General features: G+C 39.9%; 1 protein-coding gene across 4 annotated transcripts in view; it reads left to right on the top strand.

The window, feature by feature from the left end:
- LOC144322139 (F-box/LRR-repeat protein 21) overlaps positions 1–13,734 on the top strand; it is a 31,502-nt gene that overhangs the window by 12,691 nt on the left and 5,077 nt on the right. For 2 of the 4 annotated variants that reach the window (XM_077911764.1, XM_077911762.1), the window contains exons 2-4: positions 7,207–7,293; positions 9,802–10,168; positions 10,631–10,753. In XM_077911764.1, coding sequence (XP_077767890.1) covers positions 7,220–7,293; positions 9,802–10,168; positions 10,631–10,753 — 564 coding nt within the window. In that variant the 5' untranslated portion in view covers positions 7,207–7,219. Of the gene's footprint in view, positions 1–5,277; positions 5,797–7,206; positions 7,294–9,801; positions 10,169–10,630; positions 10,754–13,734 lie in introns of those variants that run through there. The other 2 variants (XM_077911761.1, XM_077911765.1) reach the window with 2 other exon arrangements.

Consider the following 13,734-nt stretch of genomic DNA (forward strand, 5'->3'; position numbering starts at 1 on the left):
CAATTCTTCGCATATTGATTTCTTGATTTCTTGATTTCTTGATTGATTTCTAGGCAATCTCTAGCAAAACCCCAGAAAGATTTTTTGTAGATATTGACAAGATGATTCTAAAATTCATAATAGAATGAATATGAAATAGCCAAAACAACTTGGGGAAAAAAAAAAAACAACTTGGAGGGATAAAACCACCTGATTTCAATAATTATTAAATAGATACAGAAATCAAGACAGTAGCATAAAGTGTGACATACATAAAGCATACAGTGTGACAGTAGCATAAAGACAGGCAAATATATCAATCAAACATACCAAATAGTCTAAAAGTAGATCCACACATACATGAACAATGGAATTTCCACAAAGGTGCAAAGGCAATTAGGTGGAGAAAAGGGTCTCTTCAAAAGTCTCTTCAAAAGCTATTGATGGAATAATTGGATATATGTATACAAAAAAAAAGTGAACTTTGATTCACACCTTGTATTACACACAAATATTAAATGAATCATATGCCTAAATGTAAACTCTAAAATTATAAACTGTATAGGGAGAAATCTTCATGAACTTGGCTTAGGAAAGATTTCTTAGATTTAACATCATGATCCATAAAGGAACAAATTGATAGAACTTTATCAAAAGGATGATGCTTATGCTCTTCAAAAGAAGAGAAAGACAAGCCAAAGATTGGGAAAAAAAACAGTTACAAGTCATATGTAATAAGAGAGCCAACAATACTGATTCCATCTCTTCATCTTAGCCCTCTCTTTGTTCAAGCCTGATGGCTAAACACCCACCACCACCACCACCACCATTGCCAGGCTTCTGGAACCCCTTGGAGATTAATATACATACCTTAGAAATGCCAGCCAAGGCCAAGATGGGGGTAGGCTTGCTTTGGCCTTCTGTAAATTTGTTAAAGATACCACTATCTTGCCTTCCTGGCACAGGTGGTGCCAGAAGATCTAATGGAATGTTTGATGTCAAGTAGGCACACCTGAACCCTTCTATCTCCCTACGCTGCCCTTCTGCCAATCCCCTTGCACTATAAAAATCTGTAGACTAAGGTCCCGACTTTATGGAGAATAATTGCACAACTGGATTATTACCCACCACATCTTCCTTGTCATTAAGTTACCCTGAAAAAAACTCTGTGTTAACTGTACGGGGTGGCCTGCTTTGTTTTTCAGTCTAAAAGTAAAAGCGCCTTCTTGATTTGGGGGATTATTTTCTAGTCCCTTCCCCACCTTCTAACAATCATATATCTGATAGAGGAATTGTATCTAGAATATAGAAGGAATTTTCCAAACTCAAAAATGAGAAAAACCAACCAACTAAAATTAGGCAAAAGATTTAAATAGACTCTTCACCAAAAAGATGTACAGATAGCAAATAACTACATGGGGACAAAAAAATGCTCAACATTGTTATTCATTAGGGAAATGTAAATTAAAACTGTACCATGGGGCGCCTGGGTGACTCTGTTGGTTGACTGTCTGCCTTTGGCTCAGGTCGTGATCTCGGGGTCCTGGGATCAGGCCCCCTGTTGGGCTCCCTGCTCATCAGGGAGCCTGCGTCTCCTTCTCCTCCCAGCTTGTGCTGTTGCTATCTCTCTTTCTCTCTCTCTCTCAAGTAAATAAACAAAATCTAAAAAATAAAAAAAATAATTTAAAAATCTGTACTGTGATACCCCTAGACACCTATCAGGTTAAAACATATGGGTGAGGATGTGGAAGAATTGGATCTCTAATAAACTGCTGGCAGGTATGTAAAATAGCCTCCTTGGAAACACAATGGCAGTCTTCTATAGAATGTAAAACATATGCCTGCCTTATATACAGTGCAGCTATTTCCATCCTGGGTATTTCACCCAGAGAAATGAAAGCATAACTATATACAAAGATGTATATGGGGACGCCTGGGTGGCTCAGTGGTTGAGCATCTGCCTTCAGCACAGGGTGTGATCCTAGGGTCCTGGGATTGAGTCCCACATCGGGCTCCCTCCATAGAGCCTGCTTCTCCCTCTGCCTGTGTCTCTGCCTCTCTCTCTGTCTCTCATGAATAAATAAAATCTTAAAAAAAAATGTGTACAACAATGCTCATGCTTTATTTTGTGATACTGCCAAACTAGAAATAACCTAAATGTCCATCTTCAGGTGAATGAATACACAAACTGTGGTATATCCATACACTGGAATACTACTCAGCAATAAAAAAGAACTATGATACATCCAGTAACCTGGATGAATCTCAATGCAATTATGCTGAGTGCACATAGCCAGGTAAAAAAGAGTACTACTCTGTGATTATCTGTGATTCAATTTACGTAAAATTTGAGAAAATGCAAACTAATGCATAGTGTCCGAAAGCTGGTGTTGAATGAGGGGTTACAGAAGGGGATAAAGAAACTTTTGGAAGATGTACATATATTCATTCTCTTGATTGTAGTGGTTGTTTCAAGGGTGTCAAAACTTATCAAGTTTTATGCTTGAAGTGTGTGCAGTTTGTTCATTATACCCCAATAAAGCTGTTTGAAGGGGAAAAAAAAAAAAAAAAAAAAACCTCTCCAGGGGAACTGTGTCAAAATGTAACCATGACCATGATAATAAGCAAAAACAGAAGTCCCAGAACATTAAGTATAGTTTGAGCTCAGATTTTAAAAGAACTAATGATTTAGAAAAAGTAAAAATCCTGACCTCTGTGTACTTTTCTTGTGTGTAGGTATGGAAGGTCTGGTAGTTTACACAATGAACTACTGCAGTGGTTAGCCCCAGGGATTGAGATAGGGAGGATAGGGAGGATAGGGAGGATAGGGAGGATAGGGAGGTAATATAGACATATTTAACACTGACCTGTTGCCACTTCTGATATATTTTTTTAAAGACTTTATTTATTTATTCATGAGAGAGAGAGAGAGAGAGAGAGGCAGAGACACAGGCAGAGGGAGAAGCGTGCCCCATGCAGGGAGCCTGACGTGGGACTCGATCCCGGGACTTCAGCATTACGCCCTGGGCCAAAGGCAGGTGCTAAACCGCTGAGCCACCCAGGGATTCCCCCACTTCTGATATTTTAAGTTTCAACGATTTGTATATTAATAAAGGGGTGCCCTTTCCCGGGGAGGGTTATTTCCAGAAGCTGGAAGTATTAGCTTCCTGGCATTTGGCTGGCCGTCAGTTTGACAGCGCAGGTGGTCACAGAGGCGCAGCTGAAGACCAGCGGGCAGAAGGCCTCCCACTCACCACCTAAGGAGGGGCCCTCGGGGAACCTTGGAGCAGGTGCGCCCGCGCGCTCCCACCCCAGGCTGCACCCGCCCGGGACGCGAGCGGGGCGGGGCGGGGCGGGCCGGGGCCACGCCCACGGCCTCGGGGGTCTTAGGCCCGCAGCCCGCAGCCCGCAGCCGGCTCCCCGCTCCCCGCTCCCCGCTCCCCGCTCCCCGCTCCCGGACGGCTTGGGCGCACGGTCGCGGCGGGCGGGCGCTGCCCGGCAGCAGGGCCTGCGGACGCAAGGACGCGCGCGCGGCACCCCCGCTCCGCGGCTGCAGGATTGAAGGTAGCATTTCTTTGGGAGGGTCGCGCGGTCTGCGAGGAGGGCCCCCGCCCACTTCGAGGAGGCCGCGCGGGCCGGGGCGCCGGTCCTGGCTCAGGCGGCAGGTGGTGCGCGGCCCGGGACGCGCCGCCCGCGGAGCCCCGCCTCCTCCCCGCGGGGCCGCCGCCGACCCGAGCGCCCCCCACCCCCGAGGCCGGGGGCGGTGGGAGCCCAGGGGAGCACTCGATTTCCCCCGAGGGGGTGTCAGCCCCGCGTGGCTCGCCTCTCACCGTGCGCACATCCCCGCAGCGGCCTGCGCGGGACCCGCGCTCCCGGATTCGGTCGTTTTCTTCCTCTTTGGAGGGTAAGCGCCGTGGGGATGCGCTTTGGCCCCCGCGGCCCTCAAACGCGCCCTCGCCGCTGGGTGAATACGGGCAGTTGCAGGAAACGCGCCGCGGCCGCTGATCCACGTGGTCGCCTTTGCGCGACCGCTGCCGGAGTCACAGGTCGCAGGAGGGTAACGAGTGAGAGTTCATGTTTGCCACCAAGAGAAGGCCGAGAGGTCGACTGAAACCTTTCCCGTGACTTGGGAGGGCCTGCGCTCAAAGGTGGACTGGTTTCTGCCTTGGCACCTGTGCCCAGAAACTTTGCCCAAAATGTGAAGTTGAATGAATTGATTATTTTCCTGGAAAGTAATGCTGAGAAATGCTTTCTTGCGTGCGTTGTATTCATTGTGAGAACCCTTAATGTGTCCAGCCTAGGGTGGGACCCTCCCCAGTTCAGGCTTCCCTGGAGAGGGCCGGGCTTGCTGTCCTCAGGGCCTTTTCTTTTAAGGAGTCTGGCTGGTGGGGCTGGGAGAGGAAGAAGGAGGGGAGGGGGGGGGGTGGGCGGAGGGGGACAGGAGAGGGAAAAGATGCCTGAAAGCCTTCTAACCCCAAATCAGGGATTCTAACAGATTGCCTGGTTCAAGTTCTGTGTAACCCTCTTCTTGCATCTCAGAAGGTGTTTTCAATCTACATATATTTTGAAAATTTCAGTTTTCTATGAGTCATTAAAAGGAGATAGGCCTATTTTAAAATTTAAAGTTTTCTTTTAAAATAAACTATATCTTAATATCACAGAGAGACTTAGAAGACAGTATAGAAAACTGCTAAATCGGTGGTGGAATAGGAGGACACCAAAATGCTGGAAATCCTTGCTTTAGGAAATATTTATTTGACATAATACTCTGTCGTGTTGAACCCTTGGTGATAATTGTAATTTGGTGATATTGTACTTTTTTAAAATGGCAGTTTTTGACTTAGAGGGCAACTAAGGTCATGTGAGCTGTAAAGAATGTAGTTTTTTTTTTTTTTTCTAATTATGTTTTTGTTCTGTACTTGGGTGGTATTTATTGGGCAGAAGTGTTGGTCCTTAGTATCATTGATTCTTTTATTAGAAAGCTGTGTGTTTAAGAGCTGTATTTTGAAGCAGATCTTCAGCTCTCCTGTCCAGGCCCATATCTTCCTTGCCATTGCACCCATGACGGGGAATTCAGACCCATTAGCAGAAGCCTTCTGATCTGTGGTAGCAGTGATAAGATTGCAGTGTGCTGCTTTAGAAAGCAAATTAAATAAATGACATTTGATAATTATTTCTATTCATTTTCATCTTGGTGCTTCCAACAAATTTGTGTTGGCTTTTAGGTAGTTTTGAATCTTTATTCTGTTATCTGTAATATTTACACAACATTTCTAGTGTTGTGACAATTGAAAACTTGAAACTTTTCAGAGTACTTTCTGAGTATTCATTTAACTAATCCGGAAGAATTTGGTGATGGTGCAAAAGCTGGTTTCCACTGCTGCCACCAGGTTGGCTTTGGATGTTCAGTCTTTCATTTAATCTGTTTTTGGAAATGTTCTTCTCAAGAATACTTGTTGGAGATTATTCTTAGATAGTCTTAGAGGATCCAATTCACATAGTCACCTGTTCGACCAAACTAGTAAACATAACAAAAAAAGGAAGTTGGGTTAGGGTGGTTAGTGAAGCCACTAAGTGGACTTTGAGTCATTGTTACACTCTTTACCAAATGCTAATAAACCTTTTCCAAGCTCTAGAATTGCACTGAAGATCAGTGTCAGGCTCTCCATCACTTGATGGTGTCCCGTATTCTGGTTTTATGTTCTCCTGTCACTCAGAATTCTGGATAGTGACTCTGAAACAGCCATCAAGTTTCTTCAGTACTCAAGGAAGTAGTTCATCTGATCCTGAAGACTCCAGTGAATTGATCTCAGATAGGTACTTTCTCATCATCTTCTTAGGGGTTTAGTCATTCACTCTTTCTGTACCTTTACTAGGTTACCGCTGTATTCTCCAGCACACAGAACAGCCTGCAAACACAGGATTAGCTATTTTGATAACTCAGTAGAAAAGTTTCTGCAATAAATAAAATTGAGAAAAAAAAATAAAAAAAAATAAAAAAATAAAATAAAAAATAAAAAAAATAAAATTGAGTGTGACATCTTATGAGGGGAATACAAGCCCCTTAGCTTGTCTTTCCCTTATTTTGTGATGTTCTTTGAAAATGTGCCAGGAGCTCCTTTCTGCCTACTTCTGGAGTGGAATGTAAAGTGGGAGAACCAACCTTGAAATTACCTTGTAAAATTGAACACCAATAAAAAAAATAAATTTGTAAGTAAAAAAAAAAAAAAAAAAAAAGAAAAAAGAAATTACCTTGTAAATAGTGGTTTGGATAATAGTAGGACATCAGGTAGTGGTGGGGAAATTAAATTGTGGATGTTGAGCTCAAGTACATGATATCTGTTCTCCAAAGCTCTATGTTAGGAGTAGGATTCAGAGAGAAATTGAGAGCTTCAGGTAGTAGACAGCAGTTAAGAGAAGTTTTTAGTGGATTAATGGGTTGTCTCCTCCACCTCCTCTGTACAGTTGAATTTGGCTTATGAAGGTAGTAGGATGCATTTATTTATTTACCTTGACTTTACAACATTTATTCATGATGCCAAGGCAGTGAGTTTTATCCTGGTGTAGACCTGTTACTATTTTCTTTCATAAAAATGAAATTTCCATAGACTGCTTCTAACTTTGGCAGGTTACTTTCCCTAAAATTGGTCAGACCTCAAAGACAGTATGAATGAATCGATTGAGTATGAATGAATCAATTATATCTATCAACCGAAGTGAAAAACTCAGAAGAAAACCCCACAAAAGTATATATGTTGTGCAGTTAATAGTCAAACAAATGATATTCAATAAAATTTATATGTCTTCTTATTTAATTATTATAACTGTAGTGGCATTATGTGCTCCTAAAAACTGAAACTTAAAGTTTACACAGCCTACAAACAAATAAATATAATCTTGGACTACTTAAACTTTTTGTAATATCTCTCCATATATGTTCATTAAAATGGAAATTTACAGAGCCCTTTGACTGTTTGATCCACAGATTTCTTAGTAGAGCTTCCAGTCTGATTCCTAACAAGGGTTACAATATTCCCACTAACCAGGCCAGTTGTTTTTTGGACTGGTTTCCTCCCGAGTAAAAAACAATTGCTTGGGAATCAATAATTTCCTAACAAAATCCTTGAACAAAATGAGATGATAGGTGAATATCCTAAGCATAAAAATTATTGGATTTTTACTTATACATTCTGATGAATGTGTTTTTGTGGTATTTTGCCAAGCTAGGAAGTGAAATCAGATGGATGTTGGTGAGTACCCCATGGCAGCAGTTCGTTCGTTCAGAGTGAACTATAACTTGGAAGCCTTCTTTAGGTAAGAAAGTTGGCAGTTTGAAAAAGCAATCATCAGTTTTTTAAAATGATCATGTATGTTTAGGTTGGAATTTTTATATAAGGATTTTCAAGCTAGTAAAGATTAATTTGTCTTGCATTCTAAAGTATGTTTAACTGATTCTCATTGATATGACTTATGTTAAATATATGATTTGTAGATGAGTTTTATACTCTGAAAATGAATGTACACAAAGAAAAGACATCAAAATGTTATTTTTAATAGGGTGACTGGTATTCATTTAATGTCTTGTTTATGGTGATTCTATCAGTGAGCTGAATAAACAATTTTACAATTATTTATTTTACTGAATAAACAATTAAAACAATCTGTCCATGTTATATGGAGTCAGTTTGTATATATAATATAGTCTCTTTGTTTACAACTACAGGGCAACTTGCTAACCTGACATTTAGATGAAATCTTATTTTACTTTTGGCCATGCTTCTTTTCCAGTGAAGAATTATATTAGGGGTAACTCTTTTTGTGATAACTTAGTGAAATTGTAACAACCTATCCTATAAGGTTATTAAATAAAACACATACAAGCAAAATGTCCGTAAATGTGCTCCCTATCAGAATTTAGGATTCACTGTCCATTCTTTAATCTTACCTGGGCCAACATATTTCATTTTAGGGAATTAAAATTAAAGAGTAGGGCAACCCTTTCAAATTAAGCATATTTCGAAAAAAAAAAACACACACAAAATAAGCATATTTCAAGTGTGCTTTGAATTATTAGTATCAGCATTTTGATATATTCTACATTACTGGGCCAGTTCTCAGTTATGCGTATAATTGGTTGAGTCATACTAAACATGTGTGATAGCTCTTTCACTGGATGCTTGAGGTACAGCTTTGCAACTATTTCTGTTTTCCATTTTAGTTTTCCAAACCCTGAAGGTGACCTTTCATTTTGTTCAGCAACTTTATAGGTTAGCCCTGCTTTGGTATATCCAGCTGTCTATTATGGCTAAGAAGTGATTCACATCAGAGATATATACATTTCTAACATTCAGGGATGAAAAGAGGATTAAGTAGTCAACCAAAGTTTAATAAAGTTGAGAATCACTCTTACCATGATTTTGTCTCTCAAATGATTGTATACTTAAAATACTTTGGATTCCTATGTAGAATATATGTACAAGATAACCCTATATACTTGGGTACATCTGGACCTGAAATTTGTTGTAACTTAGTTGTGTCTCAAGCTGGCTCCTACCTGAAAATTCATCATATCTTTTGTTGGGGAAGAATGACCATTCCTTTGCTCTTTCACATTTGCTAGTGAGCGTCAGGTGTGTTCTTTAAACAGGCTGTATCCCTGCTAGGTCCAGCTTCTCTAGAGCTCCTGTGTCCTATGTGTCACCTGAAAATTGTGCTTCAAATTAAATAATGAAATTAGTTCAGAAAAATGCATTGGACAGTTTAACACAACAAGAATGCAACATTTATTAAGCCTTTACTATGTTCTGGTACTTAGATGCTTTAATCCTCACAACTGCCTTATGTGATTAGGTACTGCTATTTTCCCTGCTTTTCAGATGAGGAAGCTGAGGCTTACATTTGTTCAGACAAGATTGCATGGTCAGTCAATGGCTGAGCTGGGGCTTTTCCAGGCCTCTGCTTTTGATAACGATTTACTGTCTTTCAGGACCCCAGGAGTTGTTAGCACAATTGCTATGTAATATTTCCTAATTAACCAGGAATGAACCTGGGAGACACAGTGCTTCCATGGATGTTCCCTTCTGGAAGCCTCCCCAACAATTCTCTTCCACACACAAGCTCAATCACATGTCATGGCTTTATTCTTGCAGTGCAGCTTGTCCCAATGTCAGGGATGGCACTTACCATGGTATTTCACCATTTGGCCATAGCTTTTTGAGAGCAAGTTCCCTCTTACTTACCTCTGTATGCCTAGCATATGGCAGTACCTATCAGTGTGTGAAAGTGGAAGATTACTATTAAAATTTAACTGTTTTTGGGATCCCTGGGTGGCGCAGTGGTTTGGCGCCTGCCTTTGGCCCAGGGCGTGATCCTGGAGACCCGGGATCGAATCCCATATCAGGCTCCCGATGCATGGAGCCTGCTTCTCCCTCTGCCTGTGTCTCTGCCTCTCTCTCTCTCTCTCTCTCTGACTATCATAAGTAAATAAATAAAAATTAAAAAGAAAAAAAAAAAAAGAAAAAAAAAATTTAACTGTTTTTGGGGATCCCTGGGTGGCGCAGCGGTTTGGCGCCTGCCTTTGGCCCAGGGCGCGATCCTGGAGACCCGGGATCGAATCCCACATCGGGCTCCCGGTGCATGGAGCCTGCTTCTCCCTCTGCCTGTGTCTCTGCCTCTCTCTCTCTCTCTCTCTGTGACTACCATAAATAAATAAAAATTTAAAAAAAATTTAACTTTTTCATTTTCTAATGTTATTTTGTGCAGAGTATAGATGTCTGAGGGAAATGTGGAAAATATAATAACAAAATCTTTTAATGTTTACAGAATGAAGAGGAACAATTTATCTGTTGTGAATAAGATTGTCCAGTATTCATCAGCAGTGAAACAACCAAAAGTTGGGTTCTACTCTTCTCTCAACCACACCCATTTGCCGGCTGTCCTTCTAGACTGGGGGAGTTTGCCTCACTATGTAGTATTACGCATTTTTCAGTATCTTCCTTTAATAGATCGGGCCCGGGCGTCTTCGGTATGTAAGAAATGGAATGAAGTTTTTCATATTCCTGACCTCTGGAGGAAGTTTGAATTTGAACTGAATCAATCAGCGACTTCATATTTTAAGTCTACCCATCCGGATCTCATTCAGCAGATCATTAAAAAGCATGCTACCCATCTCCAATATGTCAGCTTTAAGGTGAGAAGAGTAAGCATTAAATAGAAACAACTTACATTTTTGTTAGTGTCATATTTGTGTATCTAAATCATTATGCTGAAGCAGTCAGTGAATTTTGCAGAATCTTTACTCCAAGCTATTTCCTGGGGGTTTTGTTTTGTTTTTGTAATTATTTGCATGGACTGAGATATAGAACTTACATATAACTTAAACCTCAGTTTTCTTCATCTGGATGGTACTACTGAAATTCAGGTCATTATAAAGGATTTGAAAATATGAAACACTTAGAAAGTTACTTTGTCCTCAGCTCTATTTATCATTTTCTTGTCTGAGATCTTTTATATAAAGAAGAAATATCAATTTGATACATAGCTTGACAGGATAAATAAAGTGTTGCAGTTGAATTCTGTTCCATAGTTATATTGCCAATAACTTTCTGATAACTTACCTTCAGGAAATAAAGATTTAAAATTGTCTTTATAGGTTGATAGTAGTACTGAATCAGCAGAAGCTGCCTGCAATATACTTTCTCAGCTGGTAAATTGTTCTATCCAGACCTTGGGGTTGATTTCAACGGCCAAGCCAAGTTTTATGAATATGTCAAAGGTAAAGATGCTAGGCTTTTATGTGATATATACAAAAATTCTCAAATATTTCAATCTAGGCAAAAGGATTCTTCCCCTAAAAACATGCCATGTCCTCCTTATGTTCAAAGAATTACTTAAAGCAGTTTTCTATTGACTAGCACTTTGTTTTGTGAAATAGCTTATGGATGGTTTCATCCTTTAGATATACTTTGTAATTTTAATAATTGTTTCTACAGTAGCCATCATTAATATAAAATTTAGGTGTTATACTTAGGATTTTCAAGTGCAAGTTTACTTAGTTTCTTTGAATATAGTGTGTGTATGGCCAGTAATGCATGACTTTCTCTTTTTTTTTTTAAGATTTTATTTATTTATTCATGAGAGACACACAGAGAGAGAGAGAGACAGAGACAGAGACACAGGTAGAGGGAGAAGCAGGCTCTATTCAGGGAGCCTGATGCGGGACTCGATCCCGGGACTCCAGGGTCACACCCTGGGCCAAAGGCAGGCGCTAAACCGTTGAGTCACCCAGGGATCCCCAGCACATGACTTTCTTGTAATTCTGCAGCCTCTCTATTGGAGGTAGAACAACATAACACTAAATGAACTGTACCAGTTAGGATGATGTTGGATTCTGTATAGTAGAAATTCCAAAGCAATAGTAGGTTAAACAATGCGGCTGGAGTTTATTTCTCTTACCTGAAAGAAATCCATGCATGAGCATAGCTGGTATGAAGTTGTTAGTACTCCGCCAAGCTCCTTCCAAGCATTCCCTGCTCTTAAAGGCATTTAAGATGGCATTACATCCTGTCCTGGGCAGGAGGGTGGAAGAAATGGGGAAAAAGGGTAGGCCCCCTGCTTTTCAAGGACACTAGCCATGAGAACCACGTAATGCTTCTGTTGACATCTCATTGGCCAGCACTTAACAGTGTGGCCACACCAGGTTTCTGGGAGATCAGAAACGTTTTTTAGCTGACTGGTAAAGTGCCCAGCTAAAAATTGAGACTCGATTACCAAAGAAAGGATGAATGGCTGTTAGGAAGCCTCTATAAGCATAAACAAATAATTGTCTTCATTCAGGCTTCATTTGGAATGCCATCCCCAGACAGACCTTCCTTGACCACTTTTGCTAAACCAGCGCCCCCTTCTCCAGTTATACTCTGCTGTATTATAGTATTTTCTTTATGTCACTCCTGAGTACTTGAAATTACCTTAATTATTTAACATATTTATTCTTATCCCCTATAGCAAAACACAAAAGTCTTTGAAGGCAGGGATTCTATTTTGTTTATTTACCATTATAAACCCAGAGTTAGAGTAGTGCCTGATATATAATAAACACAGTTCTGATTGTCAGTAAAACTGACTGATGGAAACCTTCCTGTTGAAGAGGAAAGAGGAATAGTAGCATCTTCTCTCTCGTAAACTGGGTCATGGTTCTCAAGTGTTTACACTAGCCTGTTTATCTTTTTAAGAGATAGTCAGGGAAAATGGGTCATTTGGGGATTGAGTAATATAAGCAATCAGATGAAAACTTAACTACTTCTAAATAGTTATTTCCTTGCATATGAATGATGGAATCAGCTTAGCTTGAAATTCTTAGCTTCTAAGCTATCTCAAATGTTACACATCAGCTTCAGTCTGAGTTAGCTGATGCAGGCACCAGGGTGAGGACTAGTGATGAGCACACTTCCAAGATCTGCCTCTACAGTTAAAAAGAGTGTAGTGGCTTCTGGCAAAGTCGTGCATCGCTCTGAGTGTCAGTTTTTTCCACTTGTAAACTGAGGAAAGATAAGACAAAAGTACAGTATTTTGGTAGTCATAAAGAATGCTAAAGGAATATGTGGATACCATGATGAGGTACGTCCTCTAATGCTGACGTACATCCTTCAGGACTAAAAGAGTCCATGTGAGTTGTTTAAAGGGAAAATAAACCTTATATTTCTTAAGGAAAAAGTGATGTGGTTCTCTAATTGTTTTTGACACCATAAAATTTAGTAAAGAGATCTAACCATCTACCATTTACAAATTTATGTAAATCAATTTACAATGAATACAAACCAGTATACTTTTTAATAAATGAATTGAGATTTTTAACCAATTTGGTCATTGTCATAGGAGTAATAGAACCTTTGGTAGAACCCAGATTGACTTTGACAATGGAAAAATGATCATGGAAGAATTTGGTTTTCAGATTGCTTATCTGTGTCAAAAAATACTGGATCTGAAAACTTGTTAAATTGTACCCATTTTGGAGTCAAACTATAAATAAAGTTTTGTTTGTCAATCTTCAAAACATTTAAAGTTTTAAAAACGTATCTTTATTGGGACACCTGGGTGGCTCAGTTGGTTGTCTGCCTTCGTCTCAGGTCATGATCTCAGGGTCGGGGGATCAAGTCTTGTGTTTAACTCCCTGCTTAGTGGGGAGTCTGCTTCTCCCCTCTGCTTGTGCACTCTCTCTCTCTCTCTCGAATGAATAAATTAAAAATCTTAAAAGTATCTTTACTTAGATAACTTTCTAGCAAAAGCATATCACTGAAGAATAAGATCATTTAGTTATGGACAAGTATTTATTGATCTCCTACTATGTGCCAGATATTATTTTAGGTGCTGGAAATATAGGAGTGAATAAAACATGAAAATTCTATTTATTCTATGACAGAGGTTGAAAAGGTTCAGACAGTAAGTATTATGGGTTCCACAGGCTATAGTTTGGGAGCTACTCAACTCTAGCACTATAGTGTGAAAGCAGACATAGATAGACTGCATGTAAATGAAGTAACATGGCTGCGTTTCAGTCAAACTTTAATTGTGGACACTGGAAGTTTCTTGTAATTTTTATATGTCACAAAATATTATTCTTGACAAATTTTTTCCAACTATTTACAAATATAAAAATCATTCTGAACTCAAGAGCCATACAGTAACAGACAACACTGGATTTGTCCAAATAATAATTTGCCAATCCCTATTTTAGGAAATAAATATAACTATATCCTT

This window comes from Canis aureus, chromosome 10, assembly GCF_053574225.1.
Source record: "Canis aureus isolate CA01 chromosome 10, VMU_Caureus_v.1.0, whole genome shotgun sequence".
Taxonomy (NCBI): Eukaryota; Metazoa; Chordata; class Mammalia; order Carnivora; family Canidae; genus Canis; species Canis aureus.